The sequence below is a fragment of the Bombus pascuorum genome, chromosome 5 (genome assembly GCF_905332965.1).
Source record: "Bombus pascuorum chromosome 5, iyBomPasc1.1, whole genome shotgun sequence".
Lineage (NCBI taxonomy): Eukaryota > Metazoa > Arthropoda > Insecta > Hymenoptera > Apidae > Bombus > Bombus pascuorum.
Genome location: NC_083492.1, coordinates 2,204,923 through 2,222,772, shown reverse-complemented (window position 1 = coordinate 2,222,772; position 17,850 = coordinate 2,204,923). Strand labels below are relative to the sequence as shown.

The window sequence follows — 17,850 nt, the reverse complement described above, 5'->3', positions numbered from 1 at the left end:
ACATCGATATAGAAAAACATGTACACGATGACTTTACCGAAACATAACACGTAACCAAAATACAGATCGCTGCGCAACATACACAAAATATTCGACTCGTGGCGTAACTAGTGACAGCGTGGCAAAACGACGCGCGCTCCTCGCGGCGGCCGGCGCGGGAATGATTGAAGGGAGGTTCATTTTGTGGCACGCTTTGATAGTGGGGATAGATCTTTCGACAGGGGAGCAGACTCGCGCGCCCCCTGCTCGTATATCGCTAAAGGATACAATGCAACGGCACGACACGACACGAGACGATACGACATCGCACGATACACGACTACCCAATTGCGAACATTTTTAGAAGACGAATAACGATGATTCAACGTACGAGAAAATCGTTAAACGGTATAAACGAAGATTTTCATAAATGTACCCAACGACGATGCGAATCTCGAAGAAGCAATTTGTTCGCTCTTTCCTAGATGCCTGTTTTTCGATCCCGTTCGTCGATCTTCTCTAACTTTTAACACGCGTTCTGTAAGTCGCACACTTCTCATACGTTTCGCGGCGTTTCAATAATTGGAAATGAACGTGTTCTCGGAGCGTCCCGTGAGATACAACGCATCGTACGATAATCGTATATGTACCGGGATGCGATTCGACTCGATTGGATCGACAACGACGATGAACAAGGAGGCCCTTCTTCTCCAATGAGAATCGTTTGACATTCTATGATCGAAATATATGTACTTATATATATATATATTTAAACCGTTCGAATATATATATATATATATATTTGAACGGTTTAAATCACGCGCTTAACCAGATCTCTAAACGGTTACTAGTTAAACATCTTTTTCCTGTTGTGTTTCTAACTCGATGTAGGATTTTATTTCAGAATCACGTTGAATCACGCGACGAATAACATTCGTGGTTTGTGGCCCAGTTAACAAGCTGTGATCGCTACACCGTGGAAGAAAGGGGTCGTCGGTTCGAAATATGGAGAGGGGCCAGCAGAAGGTAGGAGTGGGGTTTCTGTCGAACGGAGGGAGCGGAGGGAAATGGTGTGCAGGATTGAAAGAGGCCGGTGGCGCAACGAATAGAGAAAAGAGGACTCGCGACGTATGACGCGCACGCGGTCAAACGATGACGAAAGGAACCGTGCGCGTGCGGCAGGAGCATCAATGTTTCCCTTCTTTTCTTCCAACCAAACGATCAAAGGAATCCTACAGTAACTTTACTTACTCTATATTCTCAAATATTCTCGAAACGATATATCCTCGACTTTCTGTTTCTACGTCCTCTCGCTAAAAAATTCTATCCAACAACGAAGAGCAAGCAACGGTATCGAGATCGATCAATGCCACGTTCGGTTTCGATCTAATCCTGTCCCGGCTCGAGAATAGAAAACCGCGACTCGAACACCAGCTGCTAAAAGCTACTCTTCCGCGATTCGATACGACTGATTACAACGTAATTAAGAAGCAACTAAGAGCAAGTAGAATCGGTATTGGACGACGTAACAGCGTGACGGCTTAAACGCGCGTTAAACACGCGTTATCTAGTGATACTCGGTTACTCGAATATTTCAAGAAAGTAGGACACGACTGTGTGTGATGGCAACCAAGTGTGCCGCGTGGCCCGAGGAAACAGGGGTTACGTCGGAGTTTATAAAGAGTCATTACATTCCCGTGAAAGGTAGCTTTAATTTCAGTGGCATTCCAATCGCATTAACGTATATACTCGCGTATTTGTATTCGTTCGCGAGAAGCGACTATCTACTCGAAACATTTACTCGAACGAGGTTTGTTACGGGTTCGAAACACGGCCGTGACAACTACGATTTTAACCGCAAATTCCTCGCGATCGATCTTGTTGTCTTAGTCGTCAAAACTAATCGCCCATGTTACTCGATGTTTCTTACGATTACCCAGATTGCCTAGTTGTGCCAGTATTTTCGATTTACGAGGCGAGACACAGCAAACTGTGTGAATCTTTGTTATACTCGCGTAATCAACGGTATAGAAACCAAAATAGAAAAGAAAGGGAAAAGCAGAAATGGGGAAGGGGGGGGGAAGAACGCCGTTAAAGCGTCAGTTTTTAATTTTCGTCGAAAGAAGGAAAATCTAGAGGCAGCCGGTTAAAAGAGTTTTACGAAGAAACCGCACGCTCCGTCGCCGGCAGCCGAATCGATATTCTCTCGCGGGACGGTCTACCGCCGCTGCGCCGCGCCGCGCCGCGCCATTTCGTTCCAAAAAAACGAGACAGCGTGCTGCCGTTGTCGGAAATCATTGTTTCCAATATCGATCATATCGAACAACGTAATCAAGTACAAAAATCAACTGCCAGACATTATTAAGTATCTACGATGCTCTCGCTGCTTTGGAGATTCATTAAACATGTTCTTCAACATCTTGGACAAATGTTGATTTTACAAATTCCTTTGAGCGAACGTTTGCACAGCTGATAATCGCCCCAGGCTTATCGCGCTGTGTGGTGATTTTCTCTTTTCGTCGTTCAACGTGTTTCTCTTCTTTTTTTACCATATGTTTGCACTTTCCCGTTTCCCTACTCGTTCCACGCGCCGCTCGGTACTCCGTTGCCCCGTGCCCCGTGCCCCGTGTCCCGCGTCCCGTGCCCCGTCCCTCGTGCTCCTTGCTCTGCACCCTGTCTCGCGCACCACGTACCCCTGTATCCCGGCCCCTCCGCTTCGCGCAGTACCACCTCCAACCCTTTTAGTTCCACCACAACGCGTCGAGGTGAATCGCGCAACTCGCAACTTGCAACTCGCAACTCGCAAATGCGTTTCATCTTTGTCCCGTGTATACGTCGATTCGTATTATCGTCGACGGTCTCTTAAACCGGTTTTACTTATTACGCGAGCGTCCGCTTATCTCGCGTAGATCTCTTATTACCAGTCACGGTAAGCGAACGTTTCTCTGTTCCCGCGATCTGTTTCTCCCGAGTTCCTACCTTCTAATTCTTTTTTCGCTCTTTTTTTCTCTTTCCCCTTTCGAGGTGCTCGGCTGTTCCCCGTTTGAATATTCCATGCGGAAATAGAACGGATCCAATGGACAAATTTTATTCGAAGGAAAATAGAGGGAACGACGACCGAGGAGAAGAAGCAACGACGGCGAGGGCGCAGGGAAAGCGATAAGCGAGGGAAATGCGGAACGAAAAACGGATAAAGGGAGAAGAAAGAAAGAGAGAAGCGTGCGAAAGAAGAAACGAATAATGGCGAGGGAAGAGGAGATCGTGCACCATAACCACGTGACCTTTTGACCGCAGGAAATTCTTCGGATAAACGGGCTTTTCACTGTACACAGCCAAGAAGGGAGCAACAAGTGTGAATCTTGTCTACCCTGTGGATCGGACGGTTCTTAGCTTTTCTCTCTGCTTTTCTACATCTTTCTCTCCTCTTTCTCCTTTTTCTCTTCCCCCTTCTACTTATCTATCTACATCCCCTCCACCATTATGCGCGCGCACACTCTTAACGATGCACACGTTGTGACTTTGATGACCTATTCTTCGGTCCGAATCGCAACGGATCGAGCGCCAATCGGGTACAAAATTTTCATGTCCCGACGATCTTTCGCGTCCCGTTTTCGATCGGAAGAGGCGAAAAGCGTTAAACGCGCAAAGTCGAACGAAACGTGTAACGAGATTAGTTTCGACGCTGTCGGCAGCCATATAGAAAATTTGTTCCGCAGATTCGAAAATCGCGATTTGAAAAGCCCGATTCGTAGCACGTAAGAAGCACGCAAAACGCGTAGAGCCCCGAACGTCGTCGGTACAAACACGATACGATACTCTGAAATGCTTATTCACCGCTACGGAATGAATAATGGATTGCTAGCAAAATACATCGAGACATAAATATTGTATCTGGAGCGCTATATATTACCTGTATCGAATACATTATCTAGATCGTTCTCCGTTCTCTGTTCTGCTAGTTCCTATCTGATCGAGATCGTTGCCATGGGAATGCGCATTCGCGACTCGATCCGATCGTTTCGTATCGCGTCGGACCGTTCCAGTCTCTTCCAACTAGACACTGGTACTTTCTGATTTTTCGAAACGAGCGATTCTTTCGCGTTTCAAAGCATCGCTACCACCAACGGACCACCCAGTCGCGATAGTCACGACGACGCATCGTAACGTGTTCGAAAACTCGAACGCTTGTCTTTTTCGCGTGGCTATTGTCCGTTCGATCGTCTGTACGTCGCGTCATCGTCGCGTCATCGTCGCTACTTCCACTGGCATCCAGCGATCTCGCTTCGATCTCTTACGGACGTAAATAAAATTCTTTCTCGATTGTGCTCGATCTGCGAAAGATAAAGTACGACGGAGCGGGCAGAAATGGGGGCGAGAGAAAGAGAGAGATAGAGAGAGAGAGAGAGAGAGAGAGAGAGAGACTAAAAGCCTAGCCAAGATTCGGGCTGCGCGCGCGCGAGTAAACGTAATCATTTGCAATCCCGCGTAGAACCGCTTTGAAACTCTACGAAGGAATTTATTAAAGTTTGACTAAGTCGCTTTACAAAGTTTCATCGGTGCACCGAGGCACCGAAGAGTACCAAGAGGTGTACCGGCGGCGGTGTGAGAGCGGGGATTGCGAGGTGCTCGGCGAGGAGATCGGGTACCGCGCGGCAGCCGAGGGGCCAGCCACGACAAGGAAACGGAGGGGAATCCTCTCGAAGAAGCGGGACGAATTGCCGAAAGAGACGAAGGCGAAGGTTCGAGAGGCAGGAGGAGCGGTTGAAATGGATGAGAAAGGGCTGCTGGTGGAGATGGTGGTGCTGGTGGCGGCAGTAGTGGTGGTAGTGGTGGCGGTGGTGGTGGTGGTGGTGATGGCGGTGGTGGTGGTGGTGGTGGCGGCGACGACGACGGTGGTGGTGGTGGTGGTGGTGGTGGTGATGGTGGTGGGGGTGGTGGTGGCAGCGACGATGGTGGAGGAAAACCCGGCAAGAGAATGAGGAGGAGGAAGAGATGGCGGTGGTGGAGGTGTAGGAGGTGGAGGTGGAGAAGGTGGAGGAGGCAGCAGCGAACGCAAAACGACGATGGGATGTGAACGAGGTGAAGCGGCAGAGGGATGAGAGGAATGGTGGAACGAACAGACGGAGGACGAGGGAGGCGATGGGTGGTCGTCTTAGGCGGGGACGGAGGGGAAATACAGGAGGGGGTAAAGTTACTTTCCCGGAGAAATAAAAGTTAATGGAGTTCCCTACCCCCCTCGTCCCACTACCTCCACCGCCTTTTTCTTCTTTTCCATCTCCTTGCCGGCGTACAACTTTCACGAAAGTTATTATATCTTAATTTACTATTGAACATTATCTGAAATTTCTCCAACGTTTCCGTTTTAATGCGCTGGAGAATACGAACGAAGAATATGCGCGTAGCATAGTTCGACCATACCAGAGACGAAATAACGTCGATACACCTTTCATCGCTAACAAAAGGAAACGAAACGAAAAAGAAGGAAGATAGCGCGAGGAAAAACGTGCCTCGTTCGTACGTTTCGCCGTGGTTATGACTACGCGAGATAATACGTGCTCTTTTCTCCCGATGATCGGTAACTCGCGCGTTTCATAATTCTCCTGGAAAGAGATACATACTTTGCGAAACGTCGACTATCAACACTTTACCGAGTCTTTACATTCCTGACGTTTGCTTTGCTTCTACGCGATGTAACTTTGACCGTTATGCAAACATTATATCCTCGTTTATCGGATATTCGTTTGGCGATGTAGTCCTGGTGTCAACGACCTTGTATGTACAATCACTACCAACGTACTCTCGACTCTCGATGTCTTGTCCACGATGGAAACGAACGAATTGACTTATTTTACCAAGCTTTACCGGGACAGCCTGGTTTCTGCTATACCTAACGTTAACTCCTCCCCCCCCTCCCTTCGCTCTTTCCCTCCTTCTCTCTTTCTCCGGCGCTCGCTCTTTTTTTTTTTTTTTTCTCTCTTCCATTCCCGTTCCCATTCTTGTTCCTATTCCCCATTCCTATTTCCGTTCTCTTCCCTTCCTTTCCCAGCATTTCGTCTTCCAGGCAACCCCTTCCCCCGCTTTGATTTACGACCATAAGTTGTAATATTTGCGCCACTATTGTATGGTAATACGCACAGCAAAAAATATGTTAATGGTTGCCATAAAGAAGATATACAGCACGTACATATACATATGTATCCCATTTCGCGGCATATACTTGCTGTACATATAGAAACTCCACTCTCGACATCCCATCTCTTTCATTTTCCTCCAAATGGTATCCTCCGCTTTCTTCTCTTTCTCTTATTGTATTTTTCTCTCCTTGTTTAACCTGCTCCCCTCCGTTTCTATACTTTCTTTACTTTTCCCTTTCTTACCTTTCCTGTTTTCAAACGGTATTTCGAACGGTATCGCTTTCGTCGATTTAACTAACGAAAGTACGAGCGTACGAAGATCGCTAAAATATAGTACTATATTTCTTCTTGCTTTTAAATCGTTCGTTGGTCGATGCGTAGTTACGACCGGTGATATACCCCAACGGTAACGATAAAACGATGTCGATATCGAACTAAAATAATCGACGGCGTTTATTTTTCGAACATCGGATGAAACTTTCTCGAATATCGTACTACGTAAAATATATGTGGATATATCGTACGTAGATCGTGTTTCTCCGCTACGTAGACGTAAACTAGCACTGCTTTGTTCTTGCATCATCGATCGAGCAATATCGAACGATCGATTGAAATTTATCGATCGGTATTGGGACGCTGAGATCGTGTCGTTTCGCCTTCGTAATCCCTTTTTCGCTACCACGGCTGCTGTTGCTGCTGCCTCTACCGCTGCTGCCGCTGCTGCCACTGCTGCTGCGCTTCTCTCTTCCATAACTCGAACAATTCCAATAGTCGTTAATCTGTCGGAAACTTTCGGAAAACTTGCCGTTATTGCAGGTACAGAGGAGAGCAGTCCATGCAAGTAGGATAAGCGGAGAAGCGCAAGGAGAAGGAGAATGGTAGAGAGGAATTGGGGTAAGATGAGATGAGATGAGATGAGATGAGATGAGACGAGATGGGATGAGATGAGACGAGATAAGATAAAACGAGATGAGAGGAGACGAGATGGGACGAGACGAGACGAGACGAGACAAAATGAGATGAGATGAGATGAGATGAGATGAGATGAGATGGGAAGAGAGAGAAGATAAAAGAGAGTAGAGAAGAGGAGAAAGATGGTCGAGTAGGCGAAGAAGAAGCCTATTTGATGGGAGGTGGAAGGGTTCGGAGAAAGGAGTTCGCAGGGCAGATTCCACGCAGAGATGCGACTCTAGAAGAGTCGAGGGAGAATGGGGATGGGAACCGGTGTGCCGAGGTAAGTTAAATAAACTTGTTTAGTTTCGCGGAAACTTCTGCCTGGCCATTGTATTCGACTGCCTCGCTGCCGAGTTTGCTCTGAAACTTTCGAATACGAACGAACTCGGTTCTCCGTTACGCTTTATTCGCTTGCTTTACCAACTTGCTACCTACCGTTAGTTACTTCTCTCTCCCTTTCTTTCTTTCTTTCTTTCCTCCCTCCCTCCTTTCTTTCTTCCTTTCTTTCCTTCTTTTCCTCTTTTTCTCAAGATCCCAATGGTTTCTATAGGCATAGGACGTACAAGTGTACCTCGTTGCTCTATTTTTTCCGTCATCGCCGTCTCGACGTTGCGACGCGACCGCGGCGCGCTGTCTCGCTATCCCATCATCGCGAACGTTGCCCCCGTAACGTCTTCGCCTTGACCGTTCTTTGTTCGTCGCGTGGCCGCGTTTACGAAAAACAGACGGAAAGATTTCTCTCTGTCGTTCGCCGTTTCGTCCAGAGATTAGGCAGAAAAGGGAATCCGATCGGAAACAAAATCGGGCAAAGTGCCCCGTCGCTAGTGTGGCAGCAGACCGAATGGCTTATTGATTTAACGAGAGAGAGAAAGAGGCGAAAGAGAAACAGGAGGAAAGCAAGCACGGGGAAGAACGGGGGAGGCACAGGGGAGCACGGGGAAACACGGCTCGAGGTGGCTGGGGGGTCGCGAGCGGCAGCCTGGGGGAGGTTTTGTGGGTGGCTAGGCTGAGACTAGGGAGAGGGTACGGGTACAGGAGATGGGTAACGCGGAATAGGCTAGGCGAAGGTGGGGAAGAGGAAGGCTCGCGGGTTCGCTGGCTCGCGAGCTCGGCAACGGAGAAAAGAGTAGGGTGAAGCGCAGGGTGAACCAGGGTGAATCAAGGTAAGGTAGGGTAAGATAGGGTCGGGGGCCGAAGAATAAGGGATACGGTTGCCAGTGTGCGGTGATGAAAAGGGCAGAAGGAAAGACCATAACGAAGCAACGGCACAGAGACGATGGTTGGAAGCGAAACCGAAATCGTCGAGAAACAAACCGGGACTAAAACCGGGATAAAAAGCTAATAACTTGTTTTACCTTTCCGATCCGATGCTCTTTCAAATATTTTCTCGCCTAGGTATCATCCGTATCATCCGTATCACTTCCGACACGTGTACCGACTTGCGCCTAGGTAAATGCACCAGCTGCGTATAATACGGACAGCGATAATACATATCCGATCAGTGATTTTCAACTTGTTTACCTTTTCGCGATAAACTCTTATAGATACAACGTACTCGTACAATAGCGAGTCACCGGTTTCACTTTATTCGAATACGTAGAATTCGTTGTGTTTACAATTTCCAAATCTCCTTCGATTATCCTTCTTATTTAATCCACGACGTTTCCTCTTTTCTTTCTCCTTTTCATACCTTCGATATCACCATCTTCGTCTCCCTTTTAGTTTTTCGTAACTATAGTTCCGCTATTTTTCTTGTTAAATCGGAGAATTGGCTGCACAGAGCCTCGCTGGAATATCGTAATAGCAACCGTTTCGTTGAACGACGTTCGAGTAGTATCGAGGTGGCCGAATGGTCATTGGCCGATCAACAAGTGGCTCATGATTTTGTCAGTGGCTCTGCAAGCGACTAACCCCGCTGGCCGGCCTGTTGTCCGACCGTCCGGCTGGCCGACTGTCTGCGTCCGGTTACCCGATGCGGTCTACCGCTAAAACACTCGTGGCATTCTCCGACCCATCTAACTCGTCATCCATTATACTCCTTCCAACCCATCCTGTTTCGGGAAACCTTGATCGGTCGATGTAATACCGAAATATCTGCCCAATCCGATCCAATCAAATTTTCCTCCTTTCGTCGTACGTTCGACGAGTATGTATGGCTTCCGGTCGGAAGCTTACGCTCATCCGCGATCAGTTTGTCTCTAGACAACGGGCGATCGACAACGGAAAGCAACGGAACTTCCTAACGAGTATACGAAGCGTTTTGTACAATTTCTCGATTTCCATAATAGCTCGTGATGTTGTTGCCGTCGTCGTTACCGTTGCGAGTATCGAGGTATCGATGCTTATCGGTCGCGTCTGTTTTGCAAAGCATCGTGTGCGACACACTTTCTCTATGAAACAACTTGACTACGAGCGAAAGAGAAAGCAAGTTTACCAGTAGCGGTCACTTTTCTACCACGCTTAATTCCTCGGTTCGGCTACGAAATTAGCTTGTACGGTCGTTGCTCGAATCGTTTTGAACATTTCGTACGAATGGTTGGAAATAAGCGAGACGCAAGTATACGGGCAAAGGACGCGCGCTCGCGTGTATGTGTGCGTGTGCGTGCATGCATGCATGCATGCGTGCGTTGGGAACGAGCAAGAAAGAAGCCTGACGGAAGACGGAGGATAGAGATCGCGAAGAAATCGAAGGATGGAAGACGAGGCAAATGTATTTTATTTTCATCGAGCGGCAGTAACAGCAGCAAACTCTTAATCAAACGAGTCGCGATAAGTAAATTCGATTACCGACGTTCGTTAGAACGAATTTACTTTGCGCGCTCGCGATCAGCAGGATTTCAATTTTTGCTTCAACGCGATAGGTATATGTAAATGTGGTAGAAATGCAGCACCTAGCCTGTACGTTTGCTTCGAGAGTACACAGACCTACACCCTTTTTTTATGCTGTTCCAATCTACGTTTATTCATTCTTTTATGGATACCAACTCCGTCGTAGTGTAGGTTCGCCTTTCATTTTGTTTCAACCACGAGCAGGACCAAATGAAAAGCTGAAACGGTCAAAGAAGGTATACCATCCGATGCAGAAATAAAGGTAGCGCAACGCGATGTAGCAAGATCTATGCCGTTATACGATCCAGTGTCGAGGCATTTTTCACTCTTTATCCTCGAAACGAGGAAAACGGAAAGAAAACACGATCCGGAAATCGGAAGAAGATGTCGAAAAAAGACGGTAAACGACTACAACCGGAAAATGGAGTTGAGAAAGCAATTGGAGATAAACGTGTAAATTGGCCATGGTGACGGAAAAGAAAGGGATGCTCGAGTCTTCGACCGCGTCAACTCTTCGCGTATAAGACGTTCAGCTCGAGGAGGCATTGTTTCGTCGTATTAAGAAGGCATCGTTTCGTCGACCTCAACCTCCTCTTTCGTTGCTTTCATTGTTATAGTTTCAAACGCTAACAAATCGCGATAAATATTTGCGAACGCGAAAGTCAAATGAACAAAGAAAAGAACGAGCAACGAAAAACGAAGGGTACGAAAGAATATCAAACGGTTATGAACTCTTTTGTGCAGACAAAATAGGAAGATATCCTGTGAAAATGACAGGAGAGAAGAAACGGGACGGGACGAGTCAGGACGGGACGAGAGGAAACGAGAGGAGACGAGACGAGACGAAACGAGACGAAACGAGACGAGACGAGATGGACGAGAGAGACGAGACGAGATGAGACGGGACGGGACGAGACGAGACGAAACGGGACGGGGCGAGACGAGACGGGACGAAACGGAACGGAACGGAACGGAACGAGACGAGATAAAACAAAATACACGATACGCTAAACGTCATATAAGTATCTACATACGTACATCGTACGAGATACGAGAAAATACGTATGATTTGCAACATGTACATTTTCATTCTATGATATAAGATATAAAACATGATAGAAATATCTCGATGAGAAAAAGAATACTAACCTTGTAAGAGAATTGGTCGAACATTCTGCAGACATCGACATCGTTGCCAAGTATCGTGTAACCGGCATCCATGCTGTCCCGACGTTTCTTCTCGCTGCCTGGAACGAGGCTTCTGTAAGTGAAAATCGCTCGTCGAACAATACGGAAAGAAATTTCGCGGAGAGCCAGTACCAAACAGACTGATCGCGATTGCACCGACTATGCCGTCGCTCATCGTCCCGCGGCTTTTGCCGTGGTCGTCACCCTTCTGTTCGCCACCCTCTTCACCCGCTTCTCCGTCGCTCTTTCGTTATTTTCGTTTCTTGTTTTTCGTTCGCGTAACTGCCGCAACCTGCGTTAACCGACGACATACGAATCTTCGTGTTTCTTAATATCGTTCGAACGGAGGAGCGAGGCGCGAATCGTATCTCTTACGGGATCACTGATCGCGAGCCGAATCGATTCGATCGATCGATTAATCACGCGGTCGTGCGTAGCTGCGTGTGCGCGTGATGCCACTTCGATCGTATGTTAGTCGAAAAACGAAGGATCGGCTTTCAACGATATTTCTTGCGTGTACACATCTTCCACGAATATCCCGACGAGAAAACGGAACTGCACCTTTTCAGACACCGCGATTTTCCATTGGGGAAACATTCGTTCGAGATCGGTCGCTCGATTCTTTGATTGGGTCGATTAAATCGCGAAAGAGCATAACGCGATCGTATCCAACTAAACCCTCTCTCTTCGCTGTTCTAACTTGAATCGAATACGTTTTATCGTTGACAGGACCGTGCAACGATTATTCAAAAATGCTTCGAAAAATCGATTTCTTTTCAGTTTCTCGATGATCGACCTCGCCTCTGTATCGTTCTCTTCCTCTGCTCTCGTTTATCTCGTACTTTTCTTTCCTCTTCCTTCTCGCATTGTCTTTAATCCCGTTCTAGGTTCTCGAGTCTAGCGTCTGTTTTCCACGAACCTTCTGTACGTAACATTCGATACGTCGACCATGCGACACACGCAACAAATATGTTTAACGTCTCGACGTTCAACTTGCGAAATCGATCAACTTCGAATCCTACGTACTTTGCGATACTTTGTTATTTTCGCGTTTACGTCACCATTTATGTCGCCTGTTCCTTCGGTTAGTCTGCCGGATTAACGAGATATCTCACGGAAATCGAGATCGTAAGCGCCGGAATACCGGCTCGCCACTGCCGGCTGTAAAGCCGGAGCACGTGGATGAACCGCGTTTACCGTTTACGTTGCTCCGTTTTCGAATCTATTTCCTTTTAACCATCTAACACCAACCGCGACCACCGACTGCGCACCGGTACTGACAACGGCAACAGCAACGTCGACGCTGAGAGCGAAAGCAACGAAAACGGCCGTGATGTTGGTGGTGGTGGTGGTGATGGTGGTGCCACTGCCGCCGCCACCGCCGCTATCGCCGCCGCCGTCGTACCCGCTGCAACCACCACCACCACCGTCGCCGCCGCCAATGTTCAAAATACTGTCAGTGGTGGTGGATGTAATACCATCGAGGTAGGGGGTGGAGATATAACAGTAGTGGAGGTAACGATGACATTGGTAGTGGTAATAGTTGAATTCTCTTTCTCTCTCTCTCTCTTTCTCTCTCTCTTTATTAACCTTTTCTCATTCTCTTGTTTGACTATATACCTATTTACTTATTTGCCAAAACGTTTCATAGGTACTGCGTGGATAATAATACGAATTATTAAAAAAAAAAAAAGAAGAAAGCATATTGCATTTCAGCTAACATTTTTTCGCAGAACGTAGATTCTGTATGCGATTGCTGTACGTCTTAAAAACGGTTCTCTGGTGGATGTTATCTTTCGCAAGTCGTTCGATTACCAGATAAACGTAGATTAAAATTTCAAACTCAGCTTTTTTCCTCTCTGGATCCAGCATCCTATTATCGAAAGTTTTACGAACTTGATTAGTAACGACGAAGGGAATCGGTGGCAAACAAAGAGGCAATTACGACGACGGGAAACGTGGTGGTCGATTATCGATACGCGATGATTAACATCATCGTAAATTTTGCGGAAAAATCGGTCAGGGTCGAGAACTAGAAATTACGGGTTCGACACGAACGGTCACGTGGATCGCACGTGGGTTTCATTCATGAAAGTCGCCCGTAGGTCTCGGAGGTGGCGTCAGCTGTGGTAACGGTAGTGGTAAGTAGCGGTCGGTGGTGGTAGGTAGTGGAGGAAGGTAGTGGTAGGTAATGGTAAGCAGTGGCAGATAGTGGTAGTGATTTCGGAATGGTGATGACCGAGTTGGTACATGCTATATAGTTTGTAGTAGTAACACCAGTATCGGTGCGAATCTAACCATCTCCATGATTCTCCTACCGTAGCGTGGATCAAATGGATGTTGTTACGCGTCCGTAAAAAGGGGCTGTTTCAACAGAGAGGAAACCTGGCAAATCTCTCGAAATTTTTCCAGCGAGACATCGATGTTAGGGACGTTGATCTACAAATCGGTCGATTTGCTTTATTATCGTTAAACTACCTACTTACGTATCGATGTTGCGCGTATACATATATATATACGCGATCGCGATTCCAACGACAAAACGATCGAACGTTGAAATCCGGTTTTCGTCTTTTCTTCCGTCGGCCCTATTATTCATTTGTTCTTTCCATTTTTCTCAAGACTTGGGGTCTTAAAACGCGCTCAACTTCTCCTTTGCCCGAGTAATACTTACATACGTAGCGTCGTATACGTGCGCGTGTCTGCTATCACGCTCCGATTACCATCCTTATCTATAGTTCTCGAGCTGTGGTGTTATTCAAGCAACGAGCTTGACATCGTGCCACGAATACTCTATAATCGAAACGACTCTCAGGGTTGCGCTCCATTCATATCCTCTCGTTTCCTTCGTTTCATCCAACCTTTTCTATCGACCCTGAGGCAATTTCCCTTTTATTCTATTCGCAACGCGTATTCGTTTCTAAGCAATTTGCTGGTACAAAAAGGATCGCACGATAAAAGCCGAAATATATCTGGATTGTTAAAGATAAGGTAGACGAGACGCAAGAACGTTCGATTCGCGAGGCCAATTTACACGGAACGGAGTACGGGCTACATCTTTCCTCGCTAAGATGCAACTTTCATCCTAGGCCGTTCCGCTTCGGCCTACCACCCGTTCGTTCCTTGCTACATACATACTTGCTCCGCTCATTTTCTTCAAAAGCGATTTGTTTTAGATTCCCTACTCCAGTGCCTACCGCACCGCGTCCCGCCCGAATCCCCCCGTCTACACCCCTGCCGCTCCTCTATTTTCCTTTCCTCCGGATGAGTCCAGATATAGATGCGCATGCCGCGCGACGCGTATACTTTTCTGTATGTCCGCCGAAGCATCGTACATACGTTTAGATTTCCGAGTCTCGTCGAGCGCGCGCATATCCCACGGGAATCAATATCCGCGTGTTTCTCCGCTTCCTCTCCCTTCTTTCCCTTCTTCTACGTTCTCATACTCGTCCTCCTCGTGCCTCTTGCCTCTTGCCTCGCGCATCGCACCTCGCGACTCGCGCCTCCGCGCTCCGCTACTCGACAACTTATCAACTCGCTCGCTCGCTACCCTCTTTCCCTCCAACTTACTCCCCTCTCCACGCTTCTCACCCATCCTTTCATCCCTCACTCTCTCTCTCTCTCTCTCTCTCTCCTTTTCAACCTCTTTCTCTCTTTCCTCCAACCTCCCCCTCCCCCCGCCCCGCCGACCCGCCCATGCTTTACCGGCTGGTTCCTTTTTCTTCTCCTTCGGCCGCACCTCCTTCGATACTGCATCGCGCTGCTGTTCGCCATCCGTCTCTGATAAACGTGATTTAAAGAAAAGAGTGGCGAGTATACGACCATCCAACTCCTTCCTCCTGTAGATCAGTCTTCGTTTGTCCTACTTGGTATTCCACGCTGCGTACCTCTGTCCCTCGAACCCAGACCTACCTTCTATCGTGTCCACCTTCCGCGTCTTTCCTCTTTCAGTCGCTCGCATCCCTTCCTTCTTCCTAACGCATATTCTCCGTCTGCTCGCAACACTCGGGTCCATAGCCCTCGGTCTTCGTCACTCTGACCGACTGCTGCCCCCGTCTCGCCTTTCCCTCCGTTCCACTCTAGCGTCATTTCTGACAGCTATTTTTCTCACTTAAGTCGACACGCATCTGCGAAACATTCGATTTTGAAGCCAAGTAACGCAATGCACGTTCTACGTGCATTACGTTTAATCGTAAACGTAAACTATGATAGTCGTTGGCTCGATTTCGCGATCTGTTCGAACGACGAAATTAGAAAACGATGATATGAATATCATATGCGAACGCGTATAGAAGGACGCGTTCTTTCGCGGACCCCCAAAAGAATTTTCGATGCAACGATTAAGACTATACGATAACGAGGAGAAGGAAAAGCGTGCGAGCCTGCCGTGACGAGGTCCGATGTTTTTACCTATGTATAGGTAAAAGTCACGATGAGAATGATGGACAAATTCCGTTAACGTCAAACAGCGTGCAGACGACAAAGCTTGTTGACTGTGTGCACGATCTGTCTATCTAATAGCCAGGATAACGATCAAGGTAACATGACGTTAAGAGGCTACGAAAGAAAATCAAACCTCTGGGTAAATAACAAATACGAGAAAGTAACGTTGTCGATGAAATCTCGAACGCGAAAAAGCTTGCAGAGGATCCTTCGCTTTTATGTGATAACTTTCCGTTTTTCAAAACTCGATCGATATATCAAGTTTCTATGCCATACATCATCTTCTTTTTACTCTTTCGTATTTAAACGTACGTACCTTTAACGTCAAACGCACGCGCATCTAATAAGGTGATTAAGCTGGGAAAGAGTAATAGCCTTTCGAGAAAGTAAAAGATTTCCAAAACTTCCTAGAGATTAACTGGTCTATCAGCCAGCAAATTAATTCCGATCGAAATTGCATTCGAAAGCGAGATATTTAATAGAACAATAGAGAAGAATAATACATGCGATTCGAGGCTCGGCAATCGAAATTCCGACCTTGTCGGAACACGGAATTTTTCGGAAAGTAACACGCGAACAAGAGCCCAGACGCGTTCACGTTTTGATTGCGCGATCGAGCAAACTGGTACGTACTATACGCTCGTCGCGACGCAACACGCTGACGCGCTTCATCGAAGCGTTCGCTGAAACGAACTGTACGGTTAAATCGAGCGTCGTCTAATCTCGTAAAAGAAATTTTGCATCGTTACCGTGCAGCATCGACGTGCTACAAAGCTTTTTTTCGGTCGAGTGATCTGCCGCAAAAACATTAGCGCGGTTAACGCAGCGACATCGCGATCCAGTTGCCGTCCCCACCCCCTATTTCACCCACGCCACGAGCATTTAAAAATCTCTCGTTGGACTCGTCGTATTAAAAAACAGAAAGAGACCTGCCAATTAAGAAGCCGGGTATATACGTACTCACTTTCTGTTTCACAGTTTTTGAAATTCCCATGATCCCTTTTAAGATACGATTCAGTTCTAACCTGTCTCTCGTACGCCGTAGAAAACGATCATTCGCGAAATCGTCTTGGTAACTTGTTATCGAAGTTTCCATGGCTGGATCGCGATTGCTTGTCAAAGAACGTTTACTTCTAATCGTAAAGATGAAGGAACAAGATTTTCAAACGTTTGTCCGGAAGGAAAGGAGGATGGAAATGAAAGAAAATCGAAAGATGTTTATACGCAGGATCGAGGACCGGTTGAAAAGCGAACGAACGAATAAAGGAGCGAGGAGGAGAGGAGAGGAGAGGAGAGGAGAAGAGAGGGCACGTAAAAAAGGATGTTGAAAGGAGGAGAAGAGAGGTGCCGCGTGAACGAGAAAAGAAAAAAAAAAGAAAAGGACGAACCGGCTCTGCTCGCCAGCTGACGGTCTCGTGCCGCAACCCAAAACTCTTTTCGAAGATTCGGTTGCCGGTATTTGTATATCACGTATGGTACCCGCGCAACTTGGCTGTTTTTGCGCTACCTGCCGTTGCTGACCCTCGCGACTCTGGCTACTCGATCTTTATCGATTCCACTCGATCGATTTCGCAACGTAACCTTTCGACCGTACACGCTTCCACGCGAAATAATCAGTCGATCGATCTTTGACCGTACCTAAAAGCCACAGAGACAATAGTATTGTTCGTATCATAGAAGAAATTGCCGCGGACGAGAACGATGTCGTTCGCATTCGTTGTTCCTCCTCTTGCGCAATTCTCTTCGTCCGCTCGCTCGTCTTCGTCGCATTCCCGTTGGTATTGATCCGTTGAGTTTTCGAAAGTAAAATAGGTTATGCCGTGAATCGCACGGAACTACAACTCCGGACAGCAACGAACGAGACGAAGCGGTGGTATGGAACAGAAACGATGAGAACAGGAACGATGAGAAACGGAACGAAAAGAGCGACGAACGAGCTGGATCCACGGATGAATACGAATACGTCGCTTAAACTGTACCTACTTACTTACCTACCTATCTACTTACTACTTATCTACTATTTATCCTATTTATCTATCTATCTATCTATCTATCTATCTGTCTGTCTGTCTAGGTGTGGATACCGCCTATACCAATGTGCAAGTTTACACGAAGAAGAAACCGTGGTTACACTAAGGGGGCCGAGGAGAACGGGTGGGGACCAACTGGCGAAGCCAAAGGAAGAGACGGGGAGTTTGCAAAGTTTCGAGATTCAAGAGCGCTGCTCTCAATACGACAAGTTTGTGCAAACAAGAACTTACTTCGAAGGATGGATAATGTCGCAGATAAATCAACGAAATTTAATAAATCGACGTCTCTAAGA

General features: G+C 47.2%; 1 protein-coding gene and 1 long non-coding RNA gene across 4 annotated transcripts in view; one reads left to right on the top strand and one right to left on the bottom strand.

Annotated features, from left to right (window-relative positions):
- The window catches only part of LOC132907571 (TOX high mobility group box family member 3-like), a 23,396-nt gene extending 11,021 nt beyond the window's left edge, over positions 1-12,375 (bottom strand). Inside the window, exons 1-2 of the mRNA XM_060960805.1 lie at positions 11,217-12,375; positions 11,046-11,143 (exon numbers count right to left, since the gene is read on the bottom strand). Coding sequence (XP_060816788.1) covers positions 11,046-11,143; positions 11,217-11,259 — 141 coding nt within the window. The 5' untranslated portion in view covers positions 11,260-12,375. The remainder of the gene's footprint in view (positions 1-11,045; positions 11,144-11,216) is intronic.
- Positions 4,398-17,850, top strand: LOC132907593 (uncharacterized). Of its 3 annotated transcripts, XR_009658223.1 has the most exons (4): positions 4,398-4,718; positions 6,930-7,347; positions 16,756-17,502; positions 17,602-17,850. It is a non-coding gene; the product is annotated as an uncharacterized LOC132907593 (long non-coding RNA). The 3 variants fall into 3 exon arrangements; XR_009658222.1 differs by lacking the exon at positions 4,398-4,718 and having other exon boundaries at positions 5,345-7,347; XR_009658221.1 differs by lacking the exons at positions 4,398-4,718; positions 6,930-7,347 and having other exon boundaries at positions 15,281-17,502.